This window comes from Eupeodes corollae, chromosome 1, assembly GCF_945859685.1.
Source record: "Eupeodes corollae chromosome 1, idEupCoro1.1, whole genome shotgun sequence".
Classification (NCBI taxonomy): Eukaryota; Metazoa; Arthropoda; class Insecta; order Diptera; family Syrphidae; genus Eupeodes; species Eupeodes corollae.
In genome coordinates, this window is record NC_079147.1 from 288,119,772 (window position 1) to 288,136,403 (window position 16,632).

The window sequence follows — 16,632 nt, forward strand, 5'->3', positions numbered from 1 at the left end:
AAAATATCTGCTTTGAAAAGTGATACATTAAATTGGCGTTTGAGTTATTGAAGTTCGAAACGAAGAAATATTCATTGGAAGCGTTATATTTTTGAAAAAATCTGCTACACATTTTCAAGTAGAGATAGGACAAACGTCACGTAAAGCAACCGGGTCACGTAAGGGTTAGAAAATTCGATGGACCATCTTTTAATACAACCTAAGTTGGCCTTGGGAATTATTTTGTCAATGTGAAGTAGAAATTTCAGTTCACGGTCAGATAGAATGTCAAGATCCAATATATGTTCTCTACTACGTTACGTGAAAGGATTATTGTCTGGCTCTAAGCAATTTAAGGTACACCAGATTGAGAAATTGTCGAGATCTGTTTGGAGGACAGATACGTCTTCATGAGATGCAATGATTTTGAAAAAATTCCTATCATCGGCGTTAAGGGATATTTGACAATGTTCAATGACCATGTCAATTTCATTGATTGTAAGGATAAAAAGGAGAGCTACTAAATGACAACTTTGGGGAGCACCTGAAGTTGCTAGAATAGTATTGGAACGAGAGGATCTAGATCGGACATGACATTCACGATTAAAAGTAATCCGTTTCAGGAAAACCTAAGAAGGAGAGTTTGAAGACTAAAAGATTATCAGAAATGTTGTCAAACATTTTGCTAAAGTCAGTGGAGAACATAATCAACTTCATTCCCGTTTTCTAAAGTTCTTTAGTGAATGAAACGAACTCTACAAGGTTTGTGGTGCTAGATCTATTTTTTATGAATCCGTGCTGTACTGCGGTAGTTAGAGATCTGCAACGGAAATTAAGGAGTTCATATAAATTTTTTTTCAAAATGCTTTTGGGATATGAAAAAGTTAAACAATTGGTCGAAAGTTTATCATTTCCTTCTTGTGAATTAAGAGTTTCAAAAAATGTTTTCCATATTTTAGGAAATATTCCTTGATATTTGGATAATTGCCAATATTCAAATAGAGGAGTTGAAAGAAAAAGGGGACATTATTTTAGGAAATTGGAAGAAAGACCATTAGGGCCCGGGGTGAACTCATCATTAAGTTGAGAAAATTTGTTTTTAATGGCTGAGGAAAAATTCAATTGGAGCAACTCTACGTACGTCAATAGGAAGGGACATGCAGTGAAATTGAATAGTGTACAAAAGTTAAGTGACTCCTTCAACAGACATATTTTCAAATTCACATGAAAGTCTGTCAATATAATCGGTAATTAGGGAAAACTGGGATCTATGAAAATCATACCAAATAGGATGTGAAGTGGGAGTAACTTCTAGGTACGAGTTAAGGTAGCAACAACTTAGTAGCAAGCGAGGGCGATAATTATCAATAGCTGAACGAACATGGGGACACAAAGTGACTGATAAGTTATTCGAGTAGGTTAAAATTATAAGGTCAAGTTTTCGGTTCATATTATTTAGAATGGCACTCACTTGGCTGAGGCTTGAATTAGTTAAATTATCCATACTATTGGGTAGATTGAGTTCAAAGTTGGAAATTCAGGTTTTAAGCAGAATAACGTCAGGCGTTTTTTTTATTTTTTTAAGACGAAAATTAGAAGTTTTTTGGTAAAAATCAAAAATTCAAATAGATGTTTATAAAATGTTCTCTCCCTCATTTTTAACTTAACTTCCCGTAGTATAATAAAATATATTTTTGTATTGCTCCGGAACCGTTATTTCTCAGAATCTAATAGAACGATTTAAATAATTTAATATTTTTTTAGATTTATATGACAGAGACAGACTATTCCTGAGAAATCGAATAGTAAAAAGTTGTCTTTCAATTAACGAAACTTTATTGGAAAGTTATTCAAGAAAAATATCCCAAATTATCAAGTCAATTCTACTTATGTCAAAATGACAGCTGTCATAACTGTTCATTCAATTATAAGCTGAACTTTATAAATCTTTATTTATATATTGTCTGCGTTTAATCTCGTGTTGGACCTTGTTGAACGAGTTGGATAGCTGTCAAAAAATAAAAACAACTTTCAGCTGTTCACAAAAAGCAAAGAAACATTTAAGATTCGGAGCCAAAATTGTTGTAAGATAAAACATTTAATGGATAATTTAACTGATTCGTCGGATAATCTTAATCTGTAATCTATGTTAAATTTCCTCTAAGCTCAATTGGAATTTTATACGAGTTATAATTTACCTGCGAAATCTCCGGTTTAAAACGATTTACGTTAAAAAACTATCCTAACAGAAACGAGGACTATTATGAAGTGACAATACCTAGAAATAGTTTGGAAGAATTTCGATCTCATTTCCGAATGAGCAGAAGTTGCTTTGTGGTAAGATTTTGAGTTGCTTTGTTCACAGTAGATAAAATTTGAGCCTAATGGCGCAAGAACTTTTGTTGCATGATATATCCGTTTGGTTATCTAACGCTTCTTTAAAAACCATTCAAGGGGCACCGTCAACTAAAAAAGCCAATAAAATGTGTGTATTTACGATTTCAAATTATTAGGATCTATTCCACAAACAAAAAACTGTTTTTTTTGTTTGGATTTTGAGTAAGCAAGACAGTTTCTTATCAGCTGGAGACAGGTTCAATATAAGAGTTCTGCTCATTTTGCATTCAGTGAAATTCTCCAAGTGGTATGTTCATTGCTCAGAGAGTATATTAAATGACCAACTGTTCAACATTACAAAAATATTTCTCAAGTAAGATCCCATCATCAATATCACTTAATGAAATTGTTAAGTCTGAAGAAATCATTTTCCCAAATAGGCATTCCGAGAAAAAACTTCTAATATTTGGAGGCAAATAGCTTCTTCATCGTCTGTTATATACAGAACATCCTCAAATATAACTTCAACTAACATTTTGTATATTTTTCTTTACCAATAAAACAAAAAGCTGAAATAAGTATTCAAATTTCTTGAAATTCAACCATGTGTTGAATCAGCTGTTCTGTCAGATACCTACATGCCATAGAAATTCTTGTATAATTTTGGATTCCTTTATAGACATCTCAGCTGTTTTTGATCAGCTGTTATTTTACACGTAAAACACTAACAAAAAGTTATCCGGATACCATATCTGTCTGAGATTGAACCCAGCCATTTTGCACAAGTCTATTTGACGTTTTATTTAAATGGGTCCCTTGAAGAATGGGAAAAGAAAAATAATATTTGTTTAAAATATAAAACACAAGTCAATTTTAGACGATATGTTTTTGATAGTTTCTGCACGATCCACTAAAATTATATGTAAGTGAAGTAAAGTTCCGAGTTTGAAGTTTTTAACACTTAATAACTTAAATAATTACCTTGGTCGAAATGTACGTTCAAAGAGTGTAGTTGACTGCAAAAGAAGTCTCTTATGCTGTCTGATCCTGAAAATTCTAAGGACCTTCAAACGTCAAGAAATGTCAAAATTTTAGATTTGACACATCGGAATCAGGCCGATTACAATAATTAATTGGAGTAAGGCGCCAGCTATAGCTATCATTGGTATTCATCTTTAAAACAAACATTGGACATTTTTTGGCAGGTCGTTTCATTAAAAATTTCTGTCATTGAAAAAAATTTACTGATTGAAAGCCACTGAAAAATGTTTACTCAGAAAAATCTGACGTTGCAATGAAAGTATCAGTTGTTCAGGAAAAAGAATTTCCGTCCGAAAAATTGAAAAATACATTTTTAGACGAAAATAAATGTGTAATAACACTTTTTTCTCAAAAAAAATTTGTGTGATTTCCGATCGATCAGTATACAAGTTTCATTTCTAATCAAAGGGAAACACCGTCAAATATCGATTAAAACATTTGTCCGGGTCGATTTCAATGTAAGCTATAACTGGCGCCTAAAAGACGTCAAATACTCAGTTCTAAAAAACCTTAAGAAAAAAAAATAATTGGTAAAAATTGATTTAAGGCCCAAATATATTTAAAACAGGGTATCAATTTTATATTCGTACCCCTTCAATAAAAAGTTTCAATGTTTTCCTCATCCAAAAAGACTTAAGATACAAAAGTAATAACAAAGTGCAAATTAAGTAAGCTCAAGGTTGATATGTTTTATAGAATTACTATAGTTGATACAATTAATTTTTTTTAAAAAATTAAAGAAAAGAAAAAAATACAGTAATACTGGGTCAATTTCGTATTCGTGCCCTGTTTTAATCAGTCAAAAAATGTGGCTTTAATATTTTGTAGCATTTTGTAACCATTAAAAGTTATTACAGCTTTTAATCGTCTTGGCATTGACCTTACTAATGTTTCAGTTGTTTCAGATGATATTTGTGTCAATTCATAGAGAATTTCCTCCTTAAGGTCGTTTTTTTTTATGGTGCATTTGCAGATTCTGCGGTCCAGTGCGTCCTATAAATTCTCTATCGGATTAATGTCTTGTGATTGTGGGGGGTTTCCAAAACCTTAATGCAATTAAAGTGAAGTAACATTCGGGTTGCATTCGCCTTACACTTTGGGTCGTTAACCTGATAAAAAGTAAAGTTGTTTTCTCGACTCATTTGTGCAGTACTATCTTTTAAATTCGTCTTCAGGATATCAATGTAAATATTTTGATCCATAATTCCTTCAATTGTGTCCAGTTTCCCAACTCCAGCTGCTGAAAAACAACCCAACAGAATTACCGACACAAAATCATGTTTTAACGGTTCTTCGAGTGTTTTGCGGATCTTCCGCAAAACACCTTCAGTATTCAGCTTACGCCAAACCATTTGGCTGCCATCCGAGTCATGAACATTCAACTTTGATTCATCTGTGAAAATAACCGTTTTCCAGAAGTCAAAGTCTTTTGCTTGGTATTCTTTGGCGAAGCCTTTTACGCAATACTCTTCCGTTAAAACCATGTTTCCGTATACGATTCCGCAACGTTTCAGTGAAAATTGTTTTTCCATTGATTGGAGAAGATTCTGTGCCAATTTTGGTGCACTTATCTTTGGATTTTTATTTATTTCGTGCACAATTATCCTCTTATCCTGTGTGTTGAAAATACTTCTTGTCGTATTGCGAGGGAACTTTACAATCCTTTTTTCCTTGACAAACCGGCTAACAATAGTTTAAACCGCTGATTTAGCTTGATTAACTAAAGATGAAATCTGTTTATAAGATTTATCTTCTTGGTGGTGTTTTACGATGAGTTCTCGAAATTCTTTAGAGGTTTCACTTGCTTTTCTTGCCATTGTTGTTAAATTCTGAGACAAACTGTCTAAAACGCTTTTAAAAATTGTAAATAACTTCAGAATACTTTAAATAATCATTGAAAAAATAATAAAACCAATCTAATCTAATCTAAAAATCTACTTTAAATAATAGCACATGAATTGACAAAACACATTTGTATAAAAATGAAGGGGAAATTAAAGCTGCTTGGCAACTTAGAACTAAGCGTAAAAATACGAAATTGATCTAGTTTTAAAGTAGTTTCTATCATTTAAGCATTTACGTAGTAAATGATTTTTACCAACTAAAAAAACTTGATAAAATATGTCAACCATGAATTAACACTTAATCTGCATGTGGTATCAATGTCCGACATCAAGCTTTTTAGGATCAGGAGAACATTCAAAGTTTTAATAGAAGGGGTACGAATATGGAATTGATACACTGTATATGTATGTATTTTGACTTCAGATATAAATAAAAAAAAATCTGCACCCATAACTTTTAAATTCCCGATTATCCTGACACAGCTCAATCTTTAATTTTGATTGCTACTTTTTAAAGTTCTTTAAATACGATTTTGGCTTTAAGAAAATATAATTTCCATAAGGGTTCCAATGAGAAGATATCTGGCTCTTCTTGTTCTAATAACGAATCCATCGTCTTAGCAAGGCTATCGTATCAAGTTTTGGAAATATATTGAAAAAATAATGAAACAATGTTAAAAGCTGGTATTATTTTTATCCAAGCAAATAGCGAGAGTGTAAAGTTCGGACGGGAAATAAGGACTAAAAATGAAGCCCAACACGGGTTTTTCAACACCATCAAAGTGTCAACTGAGTCAGATGAAGACTCAAAACTAATGAGAATTACACACAGTAAAATACAACATCATTTGCAATTTATTGTTGAGAACTATTGTGTTTTACGTTAACCTAAAAAACTTCATTTTTGGTTGTCTTTAACAATTTTAAAGGACATATTTTATAAACCTGACGTGAAAGCAAAATTATAAGACGAGATTCGAATTCAGGGCAACTTAATGTTCATATCTGAGAAAGAGGTATATGCTGAACTTTCTAGCTTAGATTGTAGTTTAAGCATGGGACCCGACAATATACCCGCAAAGTTTTTGAAAGAGTGCGCATGTAATTTGTCGAAGCCCTTGTGTTACATATTCAACCTATCTCTTCGAAGTGGTGAGTTTTTGGATACATGGACATTTTCCTATATTACTCCCATATATAAATCTGGCTCTAAGCAATCTGGGGAAAATTATAGACCCATTGCAAAGTTGCAACTGATTCCAAAGATTCTTGAATCGATTGTGAAGAAGAAAATCTATGAAGGAGTGAAAAATCATATATCGGTTTACCAGCATGGTTTTGTTCACGGGCGATCTACTGCAACTAATTTGACTATTTTTGTAAACTTTTGCTTGAATAACATGGAAAACATTTGATAGGGTAAGCCATGAAATTTTATTAAAAAAAAATTTCCTTCTTGGGATTTCACTCAACACTCCTTAAATGGTTCAGCAATTACTTATGCAATCGCTCACAGTTTGTAAAAATTGGATATAAATTATCTTTCAAAATTCATAATTACTCTGGTGTGCCTCAGGGCAGTCACCTTGGACCCTTGTTATTCCTACTCTTTATTAATGATCTTCCTGTAGTGATTAATTGTTCAAAATCTCTGATGTTTGCGGATGATGTAAAAATTTTCAAGTCAATCAAGTCAGTTGCTGATTGTTTGGATTTACAAAGAGATATTGATAAATTGGACGAATGGTGTACTATTAACTCCTTGTGCTTGAATATAAATAAATGTTCACTTATGTCTTTTTCAAGGTCCGTCGTGCCTATAATGTTTGAATATAATATTGATAATGTTTCATTGCAAAGGGTTGTAAGCCAAAAGGATTTAGGGGTCATTTTTGATTCACACTTATCTTTCAATGTTCATATTGATTATGTTATATCGAGAGCTAACGCTATGTCTATGTAAATATGCGATTCGAAAACTGAACTGGTCTAATTATATGCCATCTTATAATAGTAGGTGCTTACTAATTGGTTTAAAACCTCTATCGTGTAGAAGAACTTATTATTCGGTAATATTCGCAAGAGATGTAATCACGGGACATATTAACTGTCCCCCTCTTTTGGCCTTGTTCGGTATATATGCTCCTTCTAGATCCTTAAGACCAAGAAGTAATGATTTTTTGCATAGTCCTCGGCATATTACAAATTATGGTCAAAATTAACCAGTTACTAATGCTTGTATAAATTTCAACCAGTATGCAAATGTTTTCGATCTTAATCAAAATAGAAACAGTTTTAAAGCTATTATTATGGAAAGCATTGTCTAAAGTTATGTCAATATTTTTTTTCTTTTTTGTATAAATTTTTATCTTGTATATATATATTATATTTTATTATTTTTAAGAAATATTGTACTTAGTCTGAGAGAGTCATTATACTTATCGACGTAAATAAATAAATAATCCTTTTTAAAAGCACTGTTTTTTTTTCAATCAGGGGTTTAACTTATTCTGAGGAGTTGCCAAGGAACTAGTCCTAATTAATCCTCGGTTAAACATTGACTACAATAATCTAATATTTGTATGAAGAAATGAGCTATATCAATTTGCTCCGGCTTGGCCGGTCCTATTATTAGGACTCTGTTAAGAAGTTGGCTGTTAGGAAATTAGAACCAATTGATTGCAATACATAATTCATCAATTTGTTTGCAAATAAAATTGAAAATGTCAAATGATTGAAATTGAATTAATTGCAGTCAAATGATTGAGAAAAGAGTGATTGTAATCGTTTTATGGTCAAATGATTGATGATTACATTATCAAGTTTAATTCAATGAATGATTTATAAATGATAGCCTCACAAGAGACTGCATTCTGTTGCATGCCTCTGACATTAAAATTATCTTTAAAAATAAAAAACAAACAAAGTTTTTAATTGTTAATTTTTATTATTACCCTTGGTTTTCTTTTTTAAATGAGTTAACCTTGCTAAAGTTGTCGCTGCAAAATATTTAAATTTTCTATCATAAAACACAAGATCAATTTTAAGTTTTACAGCTGGAGAAAACGATGGTAATAAATCTGTGTCTAAAGTTATATTGTTAAGGAGGTAGCGGAAATTCTATCAAATAATAAAAAACTTACATTAAAACAACAACGAAAAAAAACTTAAACCATTCCGTAAAACTTACAGCTGGAATAGGACAACCTTCTGGTAGAGTTCCAGATTTTTTAAACATTTCCTTGAATGTCATAAATATAGGATCAGAAATTTGTTTAACCTGAGCACTACAATACGTAATACGTTCAGCTTTAAATATTGTTATTGGTTCTCTATTTGCCGCCTTGGCATTAACGATAAAATCAATATAACTCGATTGGACTTCTTTTTTCATTTGGACGTCGACATTTAGACGAGGTTCGTCGGTGATTTTGTCCACTGAACACGAATAACGTTCAACATATCCATTGAATGGTGCACACTTGATGTCGTCAAATGAAAATTTTAATTTTCCCTACAAGAATAAAAGTTGAATTTAAAAACAAAATGTTTTAAATGTTTGTAATATTTACGGTAACAAATGTACTGGGCAGTGTAATTAACAGCATTAGAAGAATATGGAGCTGTTGGATCTTTTTGTTTCGCGTTAACATGTTTAGAAAGAAACTAACCATAAACAATTGTATGGATTTAGATATTTATGTTAGAGTATATCTATTTTAAATATCAATATCTTTCGTGACTTGAACTATTAAAAAAGATTACTTTATGCTCAATTATAAGTGAAGCTGATTTTAGGCTAATTGGTGAATTTAAAACAGAAGCAGATATTAGAAAATTAAAAAATTCTTTAATTGAACTAATTACAATTAAATATTTTCAAATTTTATTATTTCATAGAAAAAGCTCAACTTGTGGAAAATAAGTTGTATTTTGCTACAAACAAAAAAAATGCTTGTGGAACCATGGCTACTGGTCCATGAAACCATTTATGGCTAAAAATCAATATTGGGTATTATTAACAATATCCTAACTATAAGATAACAAATGAATTAATGGCTTGAGTGGCACGAACAAAATTCAATAATTTATAGTGTGGGAAATGTCGCTTGCGACAAAATATCGAAGAATATACCATTCCGTGCTATATCCTTTGGTCTATAAAGTCAAGCTTAATAAAGCAACCATAGTGATACATTTTTGATGGAAATTGTATTTAACTACAAAGTTTAGACTTTTCATAATTCTTCTCTGGAAGATTCGCAGCGTGTGTTGAGATTATTTGAAACAACTTGCGTCTAGAATTTGGGGATTGTTTCCGTAAACACGGTATTTGGTCTTATATAATTTAATTTACGGGGTCAAATAGCATGGAGTGAACATTTTACTTCGCCTTGAGTGAAAAAACATCAAAAGGAAACTTCTTTCGCAATCTAAATCTAAAACAATTACACTTGATGCATATTAGACGCTTCTTGTCGCTTCAAAATTCTTCACAATGGTACCAATTTTTGGGTTATCTGTCTATTATGACGACCGTAATTACTGCTTAATGCGCAAGAATTAGTTAATTATAAAGCTTTATTCGATCTTTCAGCAATCTATAATTCTAAATTGGCAAACCAAGATATTGACATTTAATATGACAACTGTTTGACAGGTATCAATTACAAGGGAGAAATCGGCTGCGTTCAATCTCGTGTTGGATATGGTATCTTGGATAGGTAGATTTTTAGATACCTTGTTGAACGAGTTGGATAGCTGTATTGAGATAGCTGTCAAAAAATAAAAATAACTTTCAGCTGTTCACAAAAAGCAGAGAAACATTTAAGCTTCGAAGTCAAAATTGTTGTCAGATTAAACATTTGATGGATAATGCAACTGATTCGTCGGAAGATGATGAATTAATAGGTGCGTAACATAACAATTTAATAAATAAACTCGGATACACCTCAGAGGATGGCACAAGGGAACTTATGAAGTCATGACTAAGCTAAGCTCATGCCTCACAAAATCCGATCAATTCAACGTAATTACATCACTAGCTATTAAGTATGTCTATTCAAACTAATATGTTAAATTCCTCTCTTAAAATTATTACTTGGAATGCAAGAAGCATTTTCAAGAAAAAACTTGAATTCTTCAATTTCATTATAAATAAAAAAGTTGATATTGCCCTAGTCACAGAGACTTGGTTAAAAGTGGATAAATCATTTTCACATCCAGATTTCATTTGCTATCGTCTTAACAGGAGGCACGCAGATGGTGGGGGTGTCGCTGTGATAGTAAGAAAAGAAATTGAACACACTGTTCATACTAACTTACATCTACGGTGTATTGAGATAATAGGAGTAGACATATGTTTAGGTAACAATTCCAAAATTAGAACCGCCGAAAAAATTCGCGACTTTAAAAGTGACTTACGAAAAAATTTTAGACTTCGCAATAAAATTATTGTTGGAGGCGATTTAAACTGTCGTCATCAACAATGGAATTGTCTTCGCGCCAATTGTTGGGGCAATCTACTATACGAAGTGAATGAAGTTTATCCTAGCTTTTCATTGCTATATCCACCTAACTATACTTATATCCCCACATGACGAGGCAAGAGTCCCTCTGCCCTTGACTTTTTCGTCACTAACATACCCAACTACTGCACTAGGCCATTTACTTATAATAGGCTTGGTTCCGACCACCTTCCCGTAAATATTACTTTAGACAATGTACACCCTGTTAAGCAGAACACATTTATTTACAATTATTCTGCTGCTAACTGGAATCTATTTAAATCCTTTATTATTGCTAACTGTAGAATGAATGATTTTGCATCTAACGTTGACATCAGCTCGCATCAAGTCGATTCCCTATGTGACAATTTTGTATCTCTTGTTAACCTGGCTTCCGAAGTTGAAATCCCCAAGCTATCTACAACAGCCCATAGACAAAAACAAAAACTTCCCGACAACATATTGCTCTTAATTCGTTTGAGAAACTTTGAAAGACGTAAATGGCTCCGCTATCGTTACGACTTTTTACTTGATAATGTCAAATATTTTAACAAAATAATTGCGAAAGAAATTTCAGATTTCCAAAACTACCGATGGCTTATTATCTTCATTTGACAAATCTAGTTAACCGTTCTGGAAGGTTACTAAAATACTAAAGAAAAAAGGTACTAATATTCCACCTCTTAAAGCACAAAATCAGCTTTTAATTGCTCCAAAAGATAAAGCTAATCTCCTAGCAACAAGTTTTGCAAAAAACCACAACATTACTGCTAACCTTAATAACAGTAATACTTTCAATACAGTTTCTAGATCTATTACTACCATAGCCCAAGCTAACATTGTTTTTCCTGACAACTTTTTGGTGAATCCTGAAAAAGTACGTATACTTATCAACTCCTTAAAAACAAGAAATCAGCTGGATTGGACGGCATCAATAACAAAATTCTAAAAGCCCTTCCTTTCTCTGGTATAAAATACCTTACATCATTATTTAATATATGTCTCAAAATATGTTACTATCCTGAAAGCTGGAAAACAGCATTGGTTATACCAATTGCTAAACCTGGCAAACCCAAGGATGATGCTAATAGCTACAGACCTATCAGCCTACTTAATTGTGTTAGTAAGTTATTTGAAAAAATTATACAAGAAAAACTCAATAATCACTTAACTGAATACAATATTTTACCTGACTTTCAATTCGGATTTTAGGCGCAACCACAACACAATCTCAAAAATTTTCCTCAAAAGAATCGACAGGTTTGATACGGTTAGACATTGCTAAAGCTTTTGACACAGTATGGCACAACGGATTGATACATAAGCTTTATGTGTTAAATTTTTCGTTGTCAACAATTAAAATAATTCAAAGCTTTTTAAATGGAAGAAAATTCCTAGTTAAAGTTCAAAACGAAACATCCTCTGTCCAAAATGTTGAATTTGGTGTACCTTCAGGTTCAGTGCTAGGTCCCATACTTTTCAATATCTTCGTGTCCGACTTACCTTTTCTTGGAGAGGAAGTCAAAATTGCTATGTTTGCCGACGATACGGCTATCTTCTGTTCAGGGATTACATATTCAGATGTCCACCAAAAAGTGCAATCTTCTCTAATTCAATTAGAAAATTATTTTTTCAAGTGGAAAATTAAAATAAATCCATATAAAAAACAAGCAATCTGGTTTACTCGTCGCCGGAAAGCATGTTTTTTACCGGGTAATGTTCAACTTCAATTAGGTTCGGTTAACATTGATTGGTCCGAGCATTGTAGATATCTGGGCATTATAATTGATACAAAATTAAACTTTCATAAACATATATCTACCACTATTGATAAAGTAAATATTTACATTAGAATTCTATATCGTGTGATTTGTAGGAACTCTAAACTTAGTAGAGAAAATAAACTAATTATATTCAAAACAATCTTTCAAGCGATACTTTTGTATGGTGCTCCTGTCTGGTACTACTGTGCCAAAACACATAAATTAAAACTTCAAAGATGTCAAAATAAAATACTTAAGATTATACTTGATCTACCACGTTACTACTCAGCACAGAGACTACATGATTTGGCCAATATCAACTTTTTAGACACTCTCATTAATATCTCAAATGAAAAATTCTATCAAAATTGTAACTTATCTGATAATATATTAATAAACCAACTTCAAATTTCTTACCTCCTATAATTTAAGGTATGGTAAATAATTTAAATGATCAATGTTTGATATGGGAGTGTTGCAATATTAGGTTTAAGTTTTGTATGAGGGTTTTTGTTTGTAGCTTTCCCTTAAACTGTCTAATATAAAAAATATATATATATCGTTATACACATTATTAATTATAGTTGTAAAGGAATAATTGCATTTATCCTAAATCTCTAAAATACAAATGTTAAATTGTACAAATATCTGATTACTGCTACTGAATAAATAAAAAAAAAATATTGTTTCGGTGTAACTGACTTGTGTCTCGTTAAGTTAAATTTCAGCCATCATCTCAAAGTATGGCCAGTTCATTCATCCCCGGCCAGTCGACATTTTCTTGTTATTGTCTATGATAATGTTGTAGCGCTTTTTCATATTTTTTAATTTTAGTTCTAATTCATTCTTATCAAAAATTGACCCGTTTTCTTCAAGAACTTTTGCAATTCCTTTAAAAATTATTCTTCGCCGGGTTATTGGAACTAGGAGCTGGTCCTTTCTTTTTTTGTTTACCAACAAATACAAAAAGCTCAAATCAATTTTCAATTTTCTTGAAATTCAACCAATCAGCTGTTCTGTCAGATACTCGTACCTGCATAACCCAGAATGCAGGCCATTGTTATTTGCGTTATTTCTTGATGACTTGGTTGATTGGCTTCCTTGTGGAGTGGAGTTTAAAAGCTTAAAAATAAAAGTTATTATGTATGCTGATGACATTGTCATTTTGGCAGAGTCTCCAGCTTATCTTCAGCTTTTGATCAATAGGCTATATGATTATTGTAAAAAATGGGGACTGGAAGTAAATTCTGCAAAATCTAAGATAATGGTATTCCAAAATGGTGCAGGACAGACCGCAAGAGGAGAAAACCTGAGATATGATGGAGTAGTGTTGGAAGTAGTCAAGGATTATGTTTATCTGGGAATGACTTTCACGTTTAATTTGAACATGGACAAACATCTCAAAGCCAAGAACGATGCTGCTAAAACGGCTATTTGCTCGAACTGGAAGAACAAACGCCAAATATGAAGTTTTTAATGCAACTGCATACAGTTGATACAGATGATTAATATGGACCGAAACCGATTGCCAAATATTATGTTAAGAAGTGTCATGAGTCAAACAACTGGTATTATTTTAAAACTGAATGGTTGTACTGGTCTCCAGATAAAAAAGCACTGTACGAGGTTATCCAATCGATCGATGAAAATAAAAGGAACACATTGATAGAAAAGGCTAGAACATGTACGGAAAGGGACATTTATTCGAAACTTAATTATAATCTAAATGAACATAATTACTTTAGGCTCGATTTTTCAAGAAAAACTATAGGAACTATTTTTAAAGTAAGAGATGAACTTCTTAACCTAAATTGTTCGCCACGCAGAAACGATTTGGTTAATAAGAATTTAAATTTAAAAATTACAGCAAAAAATATATAATAAAGAATAAAAAAATGATGTTCCGAATAACCATAGTTTTCTATATAACCCTAACAAAACAAATTATGAGACAATCTTTAGCTTAGCTTATAGCTAGTGGCGAATGCTCATCTTGACAAAATTATCGACATAGTTGTGTGCAAGGTGGTAAAAAGAAATGAGATTTTTTTTTCAATTAATTAATTATGGAAAATAAGGTTTCAATTTGTACGTGGTCGTGACCAAATACTCATGACCTTACATTAAGAAAGGCAATTTATTTAAAAGCTGAAGGTGCTACTATTGTGAAGAAGGTGCTACAATTGTGAAGAATCTGCTAAAGTGAATTTTATTATAAGAGGGGATAGATACTAAAAAAACACCCTCAAGACTTTGAAATAGTATAGATGTCTTAACTCCTAAAATAAATTTAAACTATTATAAAAGCGATTTTGTTTACAAATAATTCTTATTACATGTTTTTGAAGAATAAGAAGCGGATTGATCTTATTTTTATGAGACCTTCCCCAACTAGTTACTCCATACTGAATTTTAGAGTGAACAATACCAAAGTAGATCATAACAATATTTGTATCGAGCAGTATAAACCAAGTGTATAGAACTGTCTAGAGCAACATAGTAAATAATTTTTTAACGTAGTACCCGTAGCGAAGGAACATTGTAATCCTTCATTTCTAAAAAAGCCTGATGGAACCTGGACAGTCTCTCCAGCCGAATCTCTTGACCTACTGATGAAGACGCACTTTCCGGGTTGCGAAAGTGATAACCCCGAATCGCTTGAAACCACAGAGCTATACGTAGTCAATTCCGTTATAACTAGAGAAAATATTTTGTGGGCCATCAATACTTTTTCTCCATATAAATCCCCAGGTATGGATGGCATACTGCCAGTTATGCTTCAAAAGTTGCATGATGTATCAGCTCCATGACTGGAATAAATTTTCAAAGGATGTCTCCTTCTCAAACATGTGCCCATGTCGTGGATACAGGTCAAAGTAGTTTTTATCCCGAAAGTGGGTAGGCGAGGTCACGAATCCGCGAATTATTTCAGACCAATAAGCTTAACATCTTTTGTGCTTAAAATCTTAGAGCGCATTCTTGATTACCATATTAGAGAAATCCTAGTTTGACGACCTCTCCAAAGCTCTCAGCATGCTTATCTTAAGGGCAAATCTACGGAGACTGCCCTAAATGAGGTAGTGCGTACTGTAGAACAAACAATCCATTATAAAGAATTTACTCTTGCCACCTTCCTAGACATAGAAGGTGCTTTTAACAACGTCCTTACAGAATTCATAGAAGAATCGCTCGTTTAGTTCGGTGTAAAAGACTTCATTCGAGAATGGATTATTTCCATGCTCAGTGTTAGGAAGATTCGAGCCACTTCGCCTCTTCTATGGCTTCTGGTCATGGATAGAATTCTCGTTAAATCAGAGAGATGTGGAGTGAAGGCGGTAGCCTACGCGGATGATTTGGTGCTATTGGTGTCAGGAAACTACACCTCTGTGATTAGTGAAATCACGGAGTCAGCTTTGAAGAAAGTAAGCAACTGGGCCATGAGTTGTGGACTAGGAGTTAACCAAAGTAAAACTGAACTGTTGCTCTTTACCTCCAAAACTAAAGTACCGCCCTTCACGCTACCTCGACTCAACGGTCAAATCCTATCATTATCTTCCAGTGCAAAATATTTGGGAGTTATACTCGACCCTAAACTAAACTGGAAACTAAATATTGAAGTACGGGTTAAGAAGGCCTGTGTTGCCTTTTACGCCTGCAGCAAAACTTTCGGCAAAAAGTGCCAATAATATTAATAAGCTAAAGAAGGTTCAGAGAACAGCTTGCGTGGGCACCACAAGGGCCATGCGTACTTGCCCAACGGACGCCTTAAACGTTATTTTGGATCTTCTACCAATCGACCTTTTTATTAAATACATAGTTTCCTGCAGCGCTATTGGGCTCAAGGAATCAAACAGCTGGTTGTCAAAACCTTATGGTCACAGCAACACAACGAAATTGATTCCCTCAGATATTATCTCGGTAGACACTGACTACTGCACTCCTACTTTGATCCTTAGTAAGGGTTTTAAGGTTATTTTCCCATCGAGAGAAGATTGGGAGGATGACACGTGTCGATAGTTTTCGACACAACCATCTTTACTGACGGCTCAAAGATTTAGTGCGGAGTTGGTTCTGAGATCTTTTCTGAGTCCTAAATGTAGCCAAATCCTTTAGGCTTCCTGAATTTGCTAGCGTTTTGCAGGCTGAACTGCTGGCAATAAG

The 16,632-nt window shown here is 32.9% G+C and overlaps 2 protein-coding genes across 8 annotated transcripts in view; both read right to left on the bottom strand.

Moving 5' to 3' along the window:
* The window catches only part of LOC129939223 (copper-transporting ATPase 1), a 107,659-nt gene that overhangs the window by 12,112 nt on the left and 78,915 nt on the right, over positions 1-16,632 (bottom strand). The window lies entirely within an intron of this gene.
* Positions 8,129-9,593, bottom strand: LOC129939226 (uncharacterized). Its single transcript, XM_056047166.1, has 3 exons — positions 8,774-9,593; positions 8,392-8,715; positions 8,129-8,321 (listed from the first exon to the last, which is right to left on the bottom strand). The coding sequence occupies exons 1-3, from the start codon at positions 8,873-8,875 to the stop codon at positions 8,139-8,141; spliced, it is 609 nt and encodes a 202-aa protein (XP_055903141.1). The 5' UTR covers positions 8,876-9,593; the 3' UTR covers positions 8,129-8,138.

Bases quoted from the DNA above. Each gene is read 5' to 3' on its own strand.
- LOC129939226 (XM_056047166.1), bottom strand. From the start codon at position 8,875: ATGGTTAGTTTCTTTCTAAACATGTTAACGCGAAACAAAAAGATCCAA. The intron at 8,716-8,773 runs GTAAATATTACA...TTATTCTTGTAG, and splicing joins TGCCCAGTACATTTGTTACC to GGAAAATTAAAATTTTCATT. The intron at 8,322-8,391 runs GTAAGTTTTACG...ATTATTTGATAG, and splicing joins AAGGTTGTCCTATTCCAGCT to AATTTCCGCTACCTCCTTAA.